The 17,662-nt window shown below is 51.8% G+C and overlaps 2 protein-coding genes across 4 annotated transcripts in view; both read left to right on the forward strand.

Moving 5' to 3' along the window:
• sdk2a (sidekick cell adhesion molecule 2a) overlaps positions 1–3,969 on the forward strand; it is a 69,978-nt gene extending 66,009 nt beyond the window's left edge. For both annotated transcript variants that reach the window (XM_029836598.1, XM_011604027.2), the window contains exons 44-45: positions 1,669–1,798; positions 2,812–3,969. In XM_029836598.1, coding sequence (XP_029692458.1) covers positions 1,669–1,798; positions 2,812–3,216 — 535 coding nt within the window. In that variant the 3' untranslated portion in view covers positions 3,217–3,969. The remainder of the gene's footprint in view (positions 1–1,668; positions 1,799–2,811) is intronic.
• A 2,819-nt stretch (positions 3,970–6,788) lies between these two features.
• On the forward strand, positions 6,789–16,450 carry LOC101073130 (cdc42 effector protein 4-like). Of its 2 annotated transcripts, none has more exons than XM_011604028.2 (2): positions 6,789–7,165; positions 14,051–16,450. In XM_011604028.2, the coding sequence occupies exon 2, from the start codon at positions 14,179–14,181 to the stop codon at positions 15,214–15,216; it is 1,038 nt and encodes a 345-aa protein (XP_011602330.2). In that variant the 5' UTR covers positions 6,789–7,165; positions 14,051–14,178; the 3' UTR covers positions 15,217–16,450. The 2 variants fall into 2 exon arrangements, with proteins under 2 accessions (XP_011602330.2, XP_011602331.2); XM_011604029.2 differs by lacking the exon at positions 6,789–7,165 and adding an exon at positions 7,231–7,398.
• The last annotated feature ends 1,212 nt before the right edge of the window (positions 16,451–17,662 follow it).

Genomic DNA, 17,662 nt, shown 5'->3' on the forward strand with positions numbered 1-17,662 from the left:
TCACGTCTTCCTTCACTTAAGCCTGTCAGTCTTGGGAGTCGGAGGCCTGGAGGAGCTCCGGCGCCGTTCCCAGTCTCCTTCCGCTCCCCTCCATTAGTATTCCGCGTTTGTGTGCAGCGACAGTTTGGAGAATGGGGCAGCACAATGCCAGCTAATTAGCATTCATGAGCCTTCCGCATGTGCTTTTTGTGCGCCCGTCACCACTTTTGGGCGAAGAGCGTTCACGAGTCGGAGCCATTTTTCTTTTGGTTTTGTCTGGCTTTTTTTCCTCGAGCACAAACTCCTGAGAGAGGTGACCAAACCGCGTTGCTGGGAGGACAGCGGGACGTGTCCTGGCCGCCAGCGGGACTTTGGCAGGAGTGTTTGGTAATGTTTCAGTAAACATTAGATAAGAGAGGTTTCGGGTTCTGAGATAGGAAGGGGGAGGTGTTTGGAGCTGAGGTCAGGGGTTCGATGACTGGATGGACGCTCACATGGCTGTGTGGGGAGTTCAAAATGTGCCCCATGATAACGGCTTTGTGTTTTTCACATTGCCGTGCACGTCAGGCTGAAATGTGCCTGTGCTGTTTTCTCCTTGACCACGGAGGCCGAGAAGGAGGATCAAAGTTCTCGAGTGGCTCCCTCCTTTTGAAGCGCTCCGACCCGCTAACGCGGGCTGCGCTAATGATCTGTGGACCGAGGAGGACGAGTGGGAGGGCTCCCTGCGGGATATTTGAAAGAGAGAGCGAAAGAGGGATGAATTGGACTGATAAGGCAGGGAGGGAAAATACAGTACGCCTAAATAATTCAAAGCCAACCGGCGGCATGTTGGAGCGCAATCGGTCGCGGGATCTATCGCTAGCCGCCTGCTCTCATATGCTCACGGTTATTTTGGCTGTCTGTCTCAACCCCTGAATTCAAAGTGGATGTTGTGTTTGTATTCCAGCCTCTCCGCTCGCTTAACCCGAAGGAAATGCCCCTTCTTGTCCTGTCAGGACAATGCTTTGTCACGTCTCCTGGCCGTCCGCTTGGTGGCGAAACCCTGCAACTCCATCCTCACGCCTCGGCGCATGTTAATGCTGGCGATACTGCACATTTACCCTCAGTTCCCGGCCCCGCAGGCTGTCGTTTTTTACATTTTACACCATTTCGTCATTTGCTTTCATGCTAGTTTAGTGTGAATAAAGCTTTAGTGTTTCGAAACCAGCCCAGCAACGCTCCGTTAGCTTGGGCCCGCTGTGGCCGCTGCAGCGTGTGAAAGGTCGCGGTGGACTCCTGCCCCCGCGAGTGCCCCATTCAGTCCCGGCAGACCTCGAAGTTGGCGGCAGTCATTACTGCGAAATAAGAAAAATAATTGTCTGCAGCGATGTTGTGCCGCGCTTGGCTTTACGGCTTTAATGACCGCAGACGGAAAGAAGGACGGGGTCTATTCACTTGACCCGCGCTCCCGAAAGAGCTTCACGAAGCTCCGCCCATGGAGCCACGCACCGTTTTCCCACACGCTGTAAACCGTGTCTAATCGCCACACGATGCTCCTATTTTATCACGTTGGTGCACGAACTAAACTGTCCATCAGTTTCATCAGAGGCCTTGCACGCCTCCGGGAATGTGCTCTCCCCCGCGGTGAAATTTACGCTAGTTTTAGGATTTGACGACTGTCACGCCGCTTTTTTCTTTCCATCTGTTCAGCTCTCCGCCGAGGCCCAGCCCAGGAAGTCTGCACTATTCAGACGAGGACGTCAGCGCCAAGTACAACGACCTGATTCCTGCAGAGAGCAGCAGCCTGACCGAGAAACCCTCTGAGATATCCGACTCTCAGGTGAGCCCGTGAATACAAAATTCCAGGAGTTAGGAAGTTTAAGACCGTCTCGTTGCCTTTAGAGCTAATTACCAACCCAGTCGGTGAATACAGACAGCCGGATGAACTCAAGTGGATCTCTTCCAAATGAGATGTCTGGAGTGGCGTTTTTAATCCCACGGGAAGGAAGCACATCCTCCATTCTCATGTGTCTCGCAACACAATTTATGAAGCAACAGGAAACGTCGTGTTAATCTTGGCTGCTGGGTCTCAGCTCATCTTTTTGGACCTGCTCCTGGAATACAGACATCCAGTAAAGAGACCGAGCGTGTTACAGATGATGAATGATGGATAGAGGAGGCGGCGGGAACCCGATCGCGGCAGACTGTCAACATCTGTCTTCCAGCGCTCACGCCGGCTCTCCCCGGCCAATTTATCCCGTACCTGCGCAGTCAAAACATTGTTCAACCCGGCCTGAGCAAACACGGTTCTCGCGGGAGGCGCAATCCGGCGCCGCTCTTTCCCTCGGCGGCGTTTCCGCGCCGTTTGCCCGCCGCTCGCTGCAAGTAAATGGTGGTTGAGCATCTGTCCCGTTTATAGGATCCCGGCAGGTTTTTTATGGATGTACCTCTGGATTCCACAAAAAACAGAATTTAAAGGGGGAAAAAAAATCAAAGGCGAATAATTCAAGGCTGAGATAGAAAATGTCATCATTCTTCTGAAAAATACAGGGCTTTGGGGGGAAAATTCATCTAAAAATGATGAGCTGTGTGGAAACTGGTCTTAGAGATTAAGATGTGAGTCTCACTCCGAGGATGTTGGAAAGACATCACGCGCAGGACAAACAGACTTGAATCCAAATTTATTAAGTTATGATCCTTTTTTTGGCACAAAAAAACGAAACTTTCTAAATTCTGGTCCTCATGTCTGGAGGGAGGGGGGGGGGACGACTTGCAGTCCAGACTCCCAACAGTAGCGTCTGTGGTCGCCATCGTGGTCGCCCGTCTCCTAACCGCCTCTCTGTCGGTTCACAGGGCAGCGACAGCGAGTACGAGATGGATCAGAGCCGCCAGAAGACCCACTCCTTTGTCAACCACTACATCAGCGACCCCACCTACTACAACTCATGGCGGCGGCAGCAGAAGGGCGTGTCCCGCCCGCCAGCGTACGGCCACTCGCAGCCCGACCCCCTGGCGGAGCAGGAGACACGGCAGCACCCGCCGCCGGTGCCCCCCCTGCCCCCGCTCCTCCTCCAGAGCGCCCCGTCCCCTCAGCCGCAGGGCCAGAGCACCCTGTTCAGGTCGAAGGGAAGCCGGACTCCCACCCCCTCTCTGCTGTCCTCTGAACCCCCCAGCCAGCACGGCACCCTGTATCGGCCCCCCAGCAGCCTCGGCTGCGCCGCGCAGGCCCCGACTGCCGGATTCTCCTCTTTTGTTTGACGCACAATAACAACAGGACCCCCGAGGACGAGTCGTTAGTGTTGTTATTGGTGGTTTATTTGTATTTTGCTCCTTTTTTGATCATTTTTATTTTTCTGTCCAAGCGACAGACACGTTGCTGAATATTGAGCATCACGAGCATCTTGAGTAGCGTTTTCTCCTCTGTGAAGAGTGCGTGCACGTGTGTGAGTGAGCGTGTGCGGGCGTGCGTATGTGGCACGTAGGGCTGATCAATCAATGTGACGTGTATTTTAAGAAAAGACAATCATTTGAGGGTTTTTATGCATCGCTTTAACAACATTTCTTTGAAATTGTGACAATGTGAGTGAGGAAGAGGAGCACCTGAGGTTCAGGGAGAAGAAGACTTTGTTTTAGAAACAATGGCGTGTTTTTGTTTTACGAGAGCTTTATGGAGACAGAAGCACTTCAGGATTCTGAGACTGCACAACGGCAAACAACAACAACAACAAAAAAAAAAAAACAAAAAAAAAACAACTGTGATGGAATAATGTGAGAAAACCGCCGTGAGGAACGGACTCGAACTCGCAGGTGGACCGAAACCGCGGCCCCTCGGCTGCTGTTGAGTGTCTCCCTCCGCCTGAATCATAGTTGGAACGACGTTCTGTGTTTACTATTTGTGCCCGTCTCCTATTGTTTACTAGATATTTATATCAATCAGCTTCAAGCTAAACATTTCCAAAACATCGCTAGTGACAATGTTATGAATCACATTAAAGCATTGTGGCACCTTTAGAGTCGTGTTGATTGTGTGCGCGGCAGCAGACGCCCGGGCTGACGCGGCGCTGCGTCAGCTAGCCTCGACCTCAGCGAGTCCATTCTGACCCGGTCCAACTGCATCCACATCGCAGCAGCGAGGTTCAGTATCTGTTGCCCTGGGAAACATCCAGTACTGGACATTTGAGGCCTGTATGTGATGCTTTCCTCCCACGTGCATGTGCGTGAGCGTGCGCACACACATCCGCATATTACTACATTTGCGGGGGCTTTGACGTGATGTATTACCCTGGTCCCTACCCTGACCCGAACCTCAACCCAAACCTCACCTCAACCTCAAAACTATGTCTTAACCCTTCAAAAGGTCCTTTGGAGTTGTGAGGACTGGCCAAAGTGGCCCCGTTTCACAAAGAAATGTCCTCACTTTGCGAGTAGAATGAATATTTTGGTACTCAGTGTGTACCAGTTTCAAGGACACGCACACACGTGTCATCATGAGATGTTTTCCTCTTGACTTTTTCTGGGTTTGAAAGCTGCTGGAGGTTAAATAATAGCAGATACTCAAGACTCCTCTGTCCAAACACTGTGTCCATTACTGGGTAAACATATGGACCTGTTCACCGTAGCGCTCCAAAATAAATCACTCTGTTTTCTACCATTTTCCTGGATGTTTTATAGTTTAAGGGAAGGTTTCAGCTCTGAGACTTGTTAAAAGAGGCTTTGAAAGCACAGCAGACGCAGGTCTCCGACCACGGGGTCAATTACCTGAAAAGACGGAGCGTTTTCACGCTTTAGACAAACAGACGTTTGATCCTAAAGCGCAGGAATGACCAGAATTGCTCAGCCGCCGTTGAGGGTGTAATTGGGATGTGTGAGCTTCAGAGAAGAATTGGAAGAGGAACCTGATCTGGTGCAAGCATGCTGAAAAGCTGGGGGGGAGGAGGGGGGGTGCATCAGGGTAATCTCCTTATTTCAGGCTGGAAAACACTGATCTTGACGCAAAGCTGGCGAGGCAGAAGGGCGGCGGGGGCGGGGTGGAGGGGTGGAGAAAAGGAGGAAAGTTTTTTTTATGTAAATTTCACAGATATTGACGGCATATACGCGGGCTTTATCGTGATGCATGGATCAAGATAATAGAAACTTCCATTTGTTACGGAAGTATAAACTGTGCCAAAGGTCTTGATCCAGAGGAGGAATCGGTCTTTTTCGCATCTCGCGTACTGTATATTTCATAGCCCTGCTTGTTTCTTAGGGCAAACACTTTGTTGCGTTATAAATAATTCTATGTTGTAGCTCCAAATTATGCTAATTCCTCACACTCTGTGCAGCCAAGAGGTACCAATTATCCTTTCAGCTTCACGGACCGGGCTTCACATTCCATTTTTGCATTTCAGCTCAGTGTCCTCACGAGACTGAAGAACGTTCCTAATTCCGAACACACCATCATCCGAGATGCGGGAGAGCTGTGGCTAAAATGCTAAAAGACACGGCTCTCTGATGATGCACCATGTTGGAGCCAATCCAGGATCTCTTCCCAGTGATGGACCATAATTACTTAATATGAGATCAATAATCAGATCTGCTGTCATGGCAACCTGCTGAAGAGACACAGATCTGAGAGAGGGAGCGAAATCTCTGGGAATTATGACAGATATTTAGTTAGAGTTCACTGAGCGTCCCAAATGAAGTGGATCCTGCAGACACTGAACTGATGGGTTGGCCTCTGCTGATCACCCAACAGAGCTGTGAAAGCGACACTCAATTAGGGAAAAAATGTTTTTTGCAGATATCTACAGCACATTCAACAGCACGAGGGACGGCATCCCTCTGCTAATATGTGTCCATATGCATCCATGTGTATTTATATGCACAACTTGCTGAAAAGTTACGATTTCTGGAGCTGCGAGAAGAATGTCGAGAAATTAGAGGACATCTTTGTCCCGAACAAAAGGCCACTGCAGTCAAAATATTCATCAAGGGGCTCGTTCACTCCTGGGCTGGTGGGAAAGGTCCTGCTGGGAATGCGGCCAAAGGCAGGAAATAACCGACTGCGTGATAAAGAGTTGGGCTGAGAGGGATTAAAAGAGAATAGTCCAGGTAGCCGATTCAAGTGACCCGCGACGTTTGATAAACAGGGACTTCGCACCTTCCTTTTGAGCGAGGGGAGCATTCGGGATGTTTTCGCAGCCTCTGATTTCCATTTCAAATGGTCCTTAACTGGCAGCCAACTCCAGGAATACGCAAGGTCAGAAACAATGGGCCTTGATGATCAGAGCCCCGCTCACATGCCGCGTCTCCCGGCATTTTCCCAAAGTGTGTGAATAAATCCAAGAACCTCAGAGTGTCAGAATAAAGGCATGAAAGCAGGGATATTTTCGGGAGAGGTGTGTTCTCCAGGCCTTTCTGTTTTAGCTGCAGGAAAAAAGAAGGCTGCAATATAAATAAAAGAAGAAAGGGGGCTGAACATACAGTACATCCAGCCTTGTTCACGCCTAACAACACATCCGGATTTGAAGTGGTATAGTTCATTTCCAACCTGCCCCAGTACAATATCAGCCCAGGGAAAACATGGGCCGAGCAGGACGAGTGTCACCGGCCTCCAAAATGATGTTCTCGCTGAGAATAATCGTCCTCATCACAATTACAGCAGCTCTGCCAGGGAAAACTCGGATATTTGCAACACACATCCTCGTTCCCTGCAGAGCCGGGGCCAAATATTCTTCAGGCCTGTGAGTGGTATCATTTCATGCTCCAAATGGGCTAATCTGGGGGGGGGGGGGGGGGGGCTGGGACAGAAGGATTTTACTGCGATCCGCTCATTTTTGTTTTCCACACAGACGCCGCTGGGGAAATGGGAGCCAGTGGCCCCCATGCTGGGAGCCTGTGTCTTTAAGGAGCCATGAGAGGAGGGCGTGTTCACACGCACGCCTCCTTACGCGCACGCAACACGCACTACCGGGGGCTGAGGCTTTGTTGCGCTTCGCGACGCCGGCGCCGCTTCAGAGGATGCGCTGACAGCAGCAGGGGCGTACATGTGAGCACGGAGAGGCCCGCGCGACCCGAGCAGCCGTGTGGACTTCCCAGAGCTCGTCCCGGCGTCTCTTCTCTCTCTCCCCCCTCCGTCCACGCCATCTGATGAACGCGCTCTATTGTCAACCTGCCGCGGGGGTGCCTAAAAGTGAGACGGCGCACGGCTTTGTGAATGGGATGCTCGGTAAGTGCGTGCGCCTCGCGCTTTTGAACATCTTCTTTCCAAATTTCAGCCCAGGAAGACGCATTTTGGTGTTTTTTTTCCCCTCCCGCTGAACGATCAGCTGGGGGGACGTGTGCGTATTTACCCGAGCGACAGGAGGGAGCGTGTGCGCACGGTGCGCCGAGCGGCGGACTGGCTTCCAGGCAGCTACTTTATTGTTCTGCCACTGACCCACCCAGGATCACGCTTTTGCGGTAACGACACACTCCAGAGTGGATTATGTGTTGCAAAGTAGACGGAAATGCGTTTATGTGCGTTTTAAGGGTGAAAGTGCAGAGATCGAAGGTGGCTCCAGGCCTTCACGGCCTCCCGTGACATTATGACTTCTGTTACCTTTTATTTATCACTTTTGCAAAGGAAAATAAAAGAATAGGTGTTGGGCTGCGCCCTGGTTTGCTGTTTAAAGGCATTCAGCACCAATTTTGGTGTATTTTTAATTATTCTGGTAAAATCGTTAAACGTTGTTGGTTTTTTTCTTTAAAGAGGCTTAATTAGTCATTTCCCCCCGTTCAGTCTTGGACTCCCACTGAGTTCACTGGGGGGGGGGGGGGCTCGAGGGCAAACTCAGCCCTGCGGCCTCCAACTCAGCACCGCTAAGCAACTGTTTGAGGAAGTGACCCTCTCAGGTCTCTGCTGCTGTGTGTGTGTGTGTGTGTGTGTGTGTGTGTGCGTGTGTGTGTGTGTGTGTGTGTGTGTGAGAGAGAGTGTGTGTGGCTTTCTTTTGTTTGAGTTGGACTTTTGGCCCCGTCTTATCTAAAAACAAGCAGAGGCGTTTTGTGAGACATTAGCATGTCCCCCCCGCCCCCCCATCACCACCACCACCATCGACGCGATGATGGATTTGAGGTGGAAAACGCCAAACATACAAACATTGTTGCTGACATTTAACCTGGTCAGATCGAAGGTGAGAAAAGTGCCAGAAAGCATCTGTAAGCCGCCCGCACAGGTTCCAACTCACTGAGCATCTCACTGCCTGTAAAGGACATGTGTTTAGCACCCGAAGGTGAAAGTTATCCTCCTTCGGCGAGCTGTTGGACACCAGGGCCGCGAAGCCGCCCTGTTATTGGGCGCATGTTTTGGCCTGCCGCCCAGGTTGCGCAACTTCTTTAAAGCGCAGATTCCAAAGTCCTACAATTTTGGACATCGTCGGCGCTTTTAAAATCCCTCGGCAGGGTGTTATTTCTGATCGCGCCGAGTGTTAAATCCCTGTTTGAACACGTCCACAGCTCGTGCGCCGGGTTCTCGCCGTGCAAACCTCCCGTCCGGCCCCCTTCACATTCCAGGAAATGCCAATATAAACTGTTTTCTTTTTCTTTTTTTTTTCTTTCTTCCTTGAGTACCTCTCCGGATGCTCATTGTGGCCTGATGGATTATTTTCGAGGCTGTGCCGAGTTTTAAGCACCACCATCTAAATGTTCCAGACTCTGGGAGAAAATGGGGCTTATTGTAGGAGCTGGCATTCTCCCAGTAAACAGTTCAAGACTAATGTTTGCTCGTCTGACTGGGTGACAGGCAGCATCTGCCTTTTATGACCCCGCCGTCGTGGCCGATCAGGGTTCTGATGTTTGTTCCTGCGCACTTTGTTGGGCGCGATTGTTTTCTGCTCTGAACCAACAATGGCCCGGTCGGCCGTGGGAGTGGGAGGAAGTGTTTATTTTTCCCTGTCGTCCTGTTTCTGCAAATATTGGATGGACGCGGAGTTCGGAAAAGAGCGGCGGTTTCGGTTTGAACCCCTTTCGGACCATCTGGTTTGTGTTTAGTCAGTTGACACTCGCACGCGTAAATATAGCTCTGCCGTCTGACACGGAGCCGCGTCTTCGCTCCAGTTTGTGCACTTTGTTGCCGCTCTGTCAGCCTGACCCTGTAATTATGCCGCTTTAAAGTGAGATTCCCTGCATCCCATAATTTCGCTGCATTCTTTCCAACGTGGAGCTGCGAGGCAGGTTTGCACAGAAGTGTGCTCCGCTCCGGCCCTCTGGAGCTCTGGAGGAGCTGGTGACGGGACGGTTGGACGGGGACGCCGGCGCTGACACCCGAGCCCGGGGATGACCCGACCCGCTTCCTGCAGGTCGCGGTTGCGGCCTCGGCGCCGGCCCACATATGTGCTGATGGAGATATCATTTGTGTTTGTTTGCTCAGCCCGTCAGTCACACGTAACGATGGCGCAGCCCTGTTTAGCGAGCAGGCGCTCAGGAAGGGGAGCGTGAGGAGATTTCCGGTGTTTACAGCCTGTTTCTCCCTGCCCTTCTGCCACGCTCAGGCACGCTGCCCCGCGGGTCACCTCCCCCACACGTGCGGCTACGCTTGTGTACCCTGCGTGCACGCGGAGTTGGTGCCGTCAGACGTGCAGACAAGAGACATGAGCTGTTATTGATGAGCTGAGCTAGCCCCGCCCCCTCCGTCGCCATTCAGAAATATGTAAAGTGCTTCTCTTGGGCTTTTGTTGCCATCGCCAGCGATCAGCTGGTTTGACATGTAAATCCTCCCACTCTACAAGCTAATCTGTAGTGCGTCCGTTCTGTTGTCCCCCCCCCCCCACCCACACACACACACACACACACAATTTGTCTGACAGCATCACTGCAGCCATGTCTAATGTGAATCCACTTTTCCCTTCATTTATTCCGATCAGGCCTGATTACTTCTCTAATGTGAACCCATCCTGTCTGGCCTAGAGGATCTTTGTAATCACAGATTCCGCCATTCTCTGTATGCATCTTTAATAAAAGCTCTCTTTCATCAAAGCAGAGGGGAGGATGGAGCCTCGTTTCTGGGGGGGGGGTGTCGACTGTAAATGTAAGAGACGAGTCATCTCTTCTCGGGTATCGGAGGTCAGTCGCCGGGCCGACGTGTCGCCACAGGCTCCCCTCTCTTCAGGTCACTTTTTTCATGTCAGGCCTCCTTTGAAAGCTAAAGCGTCCCTTCACTGGTCCTCGTCATCATCTGTCCATCAGCATCCCCCCTCCCCTGGTGGGGCTTTGGTGACGTCTCCAGCGTTTCTCCAATGTCGCAGCTCAATCTTGTCCCCTTTTTTTGCGGAATTAGCGGCGGGTTCCATCCGCCAGTATGGTCGCCGTTATTATCTTTACCGCCTCCGAGTTCTCGGCAGGTTTTTTTCTTCTTGCAGTCAAAGCTGCTTACCTCAAACGTTCCGACGCCTGATCTGAGGATAGCTCCAGGTTTAGCTCTCACCCACATGAATGCCAAAATCAAAGACTTGCGGCTGCCACTTTTATTAGCAAGAAAGCTCAAACAATCAGCTTTGATCTGCGCCGAGCAGCAGCGTCCTACTGGGCCACGCGTGACATCAGCATAACAGGCTGCTTCTCACCGGTTTCCCAGGTACGGAGCAGGAGTGGCAAAAACATCCAAGGAATATTTCTCTTTTGTTCCTTTATTTGATGAACCTCCTATAAAGTTTCTTATACGAGCCCAGATGTTGAAAATATTCTCATAAGTCAATCTTTTTTTTTTTTCATGCAATTCCGTACGTCGACATCCTGGAGGGAAAAATCAGTGACCTCCGATATCACATGTTTCCATTCAGACGTGTAAAGTGTGAAATGAATCCCCCGAAGCTTTATTACATTCAGAGAAGTGATACCAGGAATGAGAATGGATGGATGACCCGAGAACCTAATCCCCGGCTGCCTCTGGCCCCGGGACGCAACGCAGAGTTGGTTTTTGACCATCTTTTACAAATGCGAGCAAGTCCTCGCAGCTAAATGAATTCCTAAAGACAGATCCTCTGTCAGCGGCGTGGACCTTTAGCCAAGGTCGCACAGCTGCTGGTCAGCACGACGCCACGTTCGGACTCTGACAGCAACAGTAACTCTTGGATTACAGGGGATTTACACGCGGATCAGTGCCAGCCTCTGGGGTTCTGGTCCTCCCGTGTGGAGCTGCAGGGTGGAGGGGAGCGTAGCAAATGTGCGGCGGAGCCGGAGGGCGGCCGATCCGCCCCGTAGGTCACCGTCTCCTCATAAATCCACATTACAAAACGGCTCCGCAGCTCTGTAATTTGCCTGATTAAGCAAGAGTGTTATTACCAAAAGAGGGATTTACTCCGAGATCGTGGTTAGAGCGGCGCGGTGTGTTTATCTGCCAGGCAGGCATCCGGCTGACGTCTGTTTTCTGTCTGAGATGGAGAGATTGTGTTGCTACTCTTTGCTCTGAGGTCGCCCCCTCCCTCAATAGATATTCAGCCCTGCTAACTCGCCTCCATGGCAGATACTTATCTTCCGGAGGTCATTTGCCGGTTTAATTGTGGGAACGGGCCGTTCGTACTCATCAACTGATGCCTCTCCAGGTCGGACGTGTCGGCGGGGGGGGGGGGGGGGGGGGTTTACTCACTAATGGAACACTTCCAAAATGGCACCACCAGTTCAAGAGAGGAGAACTCGGAAGGACACTGGTTTGTCCCAGATTTCGGGTCCCCCCCCCTCCCCCGACGTGGATGTCATCCCAGCCTGGGGTAATTCTGGTGGTCCATCCAGGTCAGTGCCTTCAAATGAGGCCGACAGGAAGTCCTCAGCGGCGACGCGTCTTTTATAAGAACGCAGTAAAACACACCGCACGCTTCGATACTCAATTAGGGGACTGGGCCGTTGGTCCGGGTCCTGAGACCGTCTGAGCCGCCGCTGGGGAGTTCGTGTCCACTGGTCTTGTGTGAGAAAACTGGCAACAATCACATTTACAGCCCGCCATAAAAGCAAACTACCAGGAAGTAAAAAAAAAAAAAGATATTAAACAGCCGGTCATACGCACGAATAAATCCTGCTGCCATGTTTTTGTGTTGTGGGCCGAGCTGTAAATCCCCGAGTGAGTGAGTTGGCGTGAGTCCGGCTGTAGCTCCGCCTATAAGGCAGCTTTTACCTGGAAGTGACTTTGGCACAGAGCTGGAGGACCAAGTAGACTAAAGTTTTTATTCCTCCAGGAATTGACCAGCAGAGTTAAATCAAGCCATGTGATCCAGAAACGGAGCCTGGACTGGATTCCCATGCTATAAAAGCATTTGAGAAATCTGGCTCCGGAATGTCATTTACCCAAACAGATGACGTGGCACTGGAAACGTTCCCAGTGGGCTTCAGTTTATCGCCGCCTGTTTTTCCCGCTGTTTTTTTTTTTTTTATCCAAGGGAGATGTGGGGTCGTTTCTCCTGGCGTTATTCCATGGGCGCCAGGTCAGAAATGTCCGAATCCGTGTTTCTCAGTGTTGGAATGAAGCAGACGTGGTGGGTTTGTTGGGACAGTTTGCGTGTTTCCAGCGGGGCTCCGGGTTTCGTTTTCTGTTTATGGAGTCAATCCCTGCGCCGTGACCCCGCGGTTCCCACGCCGACGGGCTTCTCAGCCCCTTTCCTGCTTTTTTTCTTTTTTCCTACACAGTCACATGTATGCATCCGCGCGGCGATGCAGGACGCTGCTTCGAAAGCCCAAATTGATTGATCCTGGGTGCGCGGGTGAGGGGCGAGCCGAGCCCTTCTGTTTCCTGGACCGTTTGTCAGCCAGAGATTTTCCAGCTTTTTTTTCAGATTGTAAACAAAGCGGAACATGCGTCTCATTAAGGGTTCGGGAACAAAACTATTTTGAGTTCATGCAGAGTTTTCCCATCTTTCCGGAGCTGCTTTCCCTTGCGGACATCCTTGTGCGGATGCTAACGTTGTATTTTTTGATATTCGGGACTAGCAAAGCTCCAAGCCTCCTCTCTGGTGCGATCCAAACCCAACCGAGGCCTCCTTGTGTGGCATGTTGACAGGAGCCCTCCAACCCCTGCAACCGCAGACAGGAAGAGCCACTGCCTGCTTGTGAGAGGGTGTTTCCATGGTAACTGGCGCAGGTGAGGGCATTAGCAGAAAGGGGGTTAGGGCTCAGCTGGCACAGTGGAGAGGGGGATGTTTTGGGGGAGTGGAGACAAAAGAATGAGGTCAGTGTGATCAAGATTCACGTTGAACCGTCCGGAATCTCCCAACGTTCCTCCTGCCAGCTCCAACTCGCCGGTTTGAAGGTTCGTCTGCATGAAATGTGGGAACCGGGGGGGCCGAGAGACGCCACGGTAAGCGTTTTACCCTTTAGGCCAACATCCGGAGAGGTTTTCCAGTGGGAGGAGTGCCGTGCGTGGGTAGAATCCTGGTTCTGCAGACCACCATGATGGCGGTCTTTTTATGTGTAGTTTACGTGTGTCACTAATGAGATCACCTAGGGGGGGGGGGGGGGCTGGCAGCCTGCGGTGAGATTTCCTTTCCTTCAATAATGCAAAACCACCTTTTCTATTTGCTCCCATCAGTGGGGGGACAATGACTTGGGGAATACCGCATCTCATCCTTCTGATCACACAGTTTCAGTTAAAACAAAACATGTTTTCTTACGCCTTCCTGGGTTTTGCACCAGATACGGTCCTTCCTGTTCCGGTTCTGCGGCTGGTGTCGGTTAGCACGCCGTTCTCTGGTGTTCCCCGTCCTTCCTCTCTTCAGAAGCTACCTCACAGACGAGATGCTGGAGCCCTGCTTGTCATTACGGAGTTTCATAATTGATAGTTCCAGCTCCTCGTAATTAGCGAGGCCTTTGAAACTCATTGAAATGTTTTTATTTGCTTGATGGAATTACAAAGCCAAACGCACACGCCAGACTCTGGGCGGAAGGCGGCTGCTTATTTATGCCGGTTTGTTTTTAACAGTGGCGGAATAGCAAAGTGGAGCCAGAGGAGATGTTTCGTCTCCACGGAAGTGGTTGTGTTTATTTATTTAGGGTATGACCTCTGGTGAGATATATTTAGAATGTTCTGCATTCAAACTGAAAGAGGAGCTAAATAATTCTGCCATTAATGGATGATTTTTTCAATGTTTTGCAGGTTTTCCAGGCATCTGAGAAGCATCAGTAATCATTCCAAGGCCTCCAACTGGGATTAGAGTCAGCATTTGGAAGCCCGACTGAGTCTTTTACCTCTTTGTGCAACATCAAAAGGGCTACTGGGCAACCATGCCGATCCTAAAACAGCTCGTCTCTGGCTCCCACACCAAGCGCCGCTCTCGCATGGACCTGACCCGGGAGATGATAAGCGCCCCGCTGGGTGACTTCCGCCACACGATGCACGTGGGGCGTAGCGGCGACGCCTTTGGAGACACCTCCTTCCTCAGTACCCGTTCAGGCGAACCCCCGGAGGCCGCGTCCTACCCCAGCTCGCCCCGGCCGAGTCTCTTGTCCCGCACCTTCAGGAGCAGCAAACGCTCCCAGTCCGTCACCAGAGTGGACCAGCAACAGGACAATGGCTTGATGGCCCCCGATGGATCCCCCACCTACGTGAAAAACGCCATGTCGCTGCCCTTCCTCAATGACGGTGACAGAGCAGAGGGCATTGTGGGTAAAAGCTTGTCCTCCAGTCCCCTGGGACAGCAGGAGGTGGACGGTAGAGGAGCGGCTGCGGCCTCGCACTTCCTGGAGCTGGAAGAGCAAAGGTTCGGAGAGCTGACGGAGCTTCCGGAGAGTTCCCAGCACTGCGGAGGCGGCCTGAAGCACGCAGAGTCGGTCATGTCCTTCCACCTGGACCTGGGACCCTCCATGCTGGGTGACATCCTGGGGGTGATGGAGAAGGAGGACGACGATCTCGGGTACGAAGAGGGCAAAAGCAGCGAGGGCCGCGCCTCTCCACCTCTGAGCGCCCACGGGGAGGAAGAGGACGGCGCGGACAGAGACGACGACGACGAAGAGCCCACGGAGGTGGTGGGGGGGCCGGCAACGCTCCAGCAGAAGACCTGTACACCTCCCGGGAGCTCTGTTGACCTGGGGTCTGAGAGCGGAGGACCCTACACCCCAGAGGACACCCCCGAAACCCTGCCCAGGCGCATGCAGCAGCTGGACACCTGCTCCATGTCCAGCTCCAGTTCTGCCGTCCTGGAAGACAAACCGAACCAGACGTACGCAGGAGACACGGACAGCGCCACCTTCAGCGCCCCGCCCGAGGAGGAGAGCAACTTCTCCTCCTTCCTAGAGGATGAAGATGATGAAATCCGCGTGTGAGGTTCCAAAATGCGGGTAGAGTGAAAAATCACAGGCGTGGATTTGCACTTGAGCAGGGAACGCGCCACTATCGGGGGGGGGGGGGGGGATGAAAGCGGGAAGATGATGGAGGGCGCCCACTTTGTAGATCTGGGAGAAGAGAACGATGAGCCCAGGCTCCGTCTGTCAAAGAGCCCCCGTCCCCCTCTTTTTGTCTTTCATTTGTCTGGTCTCTCTGAGCGGGGGGGGGGGGGGTATGGAACATTCCAGAAGTGAGCAGGGACTGGTTAGGAAGACACTTCTGTAGGGAAATCACTTTCCATAGCTAAAGCTGTGCACGCTTCCTCTCTCTCCCCTGTCACTTGATGCATCGCACGGCTCTTTCATTCCTCTTCCTGTTCTCTCTCTCTCCCCCCCCCCGAGGCCCGGCTGATGGCGAGGCCGTCCAATCACAGACATACTTTGTACCAATGTGGGGGTAAGCTCAGGGTGCGTACGACTCTGCCCCAAACCATTGCTCCTCTCTTGTGGATCCAGCGTGCGTGCCGCCCGTGCACCGTCTGGCGGATGGCAGAAGCCCAGACGTGTGCAGAGGTGAGGCGGAGGGACTCTGCAGTGTCTCAACCACTTCCTTCCTGCTGCTGCCTCAATGCCAAAAACTGTCACTGCCGTGCACGAGGAGGGCCCGGCGGGGGGGGTTACAGGCGTAATCAAGCCAGACACTAATAACCGGTGTTTAATATTGGTTTTAAATCAATCTTTTGCTACGTTTGTGTGAAATCTGTGAGGAACTTAGATGGAGGCAGCGTTAGATGTAAGAGCATTAACAAAAAAGAAGAAAAAAAAAAGATTATTTTTGTGCGAGTTGCGTCGTCGTTGCAGCTTCGCTGTAGCCGTTGCGTCATCAGGAGCCGCGGCTGCTGTCGTGCTAGTTCGATTCCTCTGCCTTAACCCAAGCCGACAGACGTGCCAAATTGTTATTTTTGTCGAGCAACAGTCGCACCTTATGTGAACACTCGGGCTCGTTTCTTTGAAAAATGGTAAATGACTAAAAGGTGTTCTCGGACGTGATGTATCGGGAGGTATAAAAAGAATGGAATTGTGTTTGTTTTCTACAATAACACACTAAATAATACTAAAGTCCACGTCTGCTTTGCTGTTTCTGCGTAATTATGTTTATCGTGTCTTATTTACAGCCCTTTTTTGTCCAAAATAACCTATATATTTTCAATAAAAGCCTTCTTGGACAATGTCACATCTGTGTGTTTTATTGCCCGGGGAGAGTGCACGAGAAGTGCTCGTGGATCGACGGTGTTAACAGGGGAATTCCTCGAGTACCTCCCTTGTTTCCTGTCACCATTCTTTCCTCTCCCAGCAGAGGAAATAAGGAAGGAAGCAATCGAGGCCTACTTGGATGTCTCTTAAGTATTCCCACTACATGGTGTGTGTGTCTGTGTGTGTGTGTGTGTGTTTGTGTGTGTGTTACATAATGCTAACATACATTTAAGCAACACGCAGCTATAAAGGGATTTTCAGAGATGCATTTATGGGTTCATCTAAGTGGAGGGAACGGTAATTTGGCTATTTTTATGCTGTTATTGTCCTGTAGCGCTCTGCTTCAATGCCTGGAGATTAGCTGGATGCTAACGATGACAAACTGTTTCTACAGGAAATCCGGAAAACGCGCCAGCTTTCCCAGCAGCTGAGCGTTGCTCGATGGACGACAGAAGGTGGCTGGCGATGAAACGCGTTGCTGCTTTACACGGAGCGACAACACAAGAAATACTTTCATTTGAAGCATCTGGGGTAATTTTCTGCTGACTATTTTTAGTGAAATTCCAGCTGAGTTGAATATTGGCTTAACTGGAAGTAATTACGATAATGTGGTCGCGTCTGCAATGGTGGAATTCCAGTATCGGGCTCGGGTTTCGCAATATTTCTCCTGGATTTGCTGAAAGGTGTTGCAGTCGGCTTCTGCTTGAAGATTCATTATCCAGTGTTCTACGGGTGTCAGAACAGATCCGTCAGAACCGCGTGTGCTGACCTGCACGGCGGGAACCTGCGGGCCGGCTTTGGAGGACATTCTGGCTCATCCTGCAGCTACAGGACGTCTGCGCTGTGGGTTTGACAGGGCCCGATGACAGAAATCGATGTGGGGGGTTTGAGCTCGTTAATCTCTGACAGGTGATTTGGATCCGGTCATGATCCTGATCTGGTGATTCACTCTGGTGTCACGCGTTAATGTTTGCAGACCTGTCACACACCGCCGCACTCCTGGCCGCCCGGGCAAAGTTCACAGCCATGTGCGTGGGTAACACCGAGCGTAGAGGTCAAGGTCTCCCCCTTGTCCCCCCCCCCCCCCCCCCAATCTCCCTCCCTCTCTTTACATCGACGCCACAAAGCGTCCTCCTGTAACCTCTCCTCGACCCAACCTTTCATTTCCACCGCTGGAGGTGTTAAATCTTCC

The sequence above is a fragment of the Takifugu rubripes genome, chromosome 5, assembly GCF_901000725.2.
Source record: "Takifugu rubripes chromosome 5, fTakRub1.2, whole genome shotgun sequence".
NCBI classification, from domain to species: domain Eukaryota; kingdom Metazoa; phylum Chordata; class Actinopteri; order Tetraodontiformes; family Tetraodontidae; genus Takifugu; species Takifugu rubripes.

What these genes read in the sequence shown, in the direction of transcription:
- LOC101073130 (XM_011604028.2), top strand. Translation starts at nt 14,179, where the DNA reads ATGCCGATCCTAAAACAGCTCGTCTCTGGCTCCCACACCAAGCGCCGC.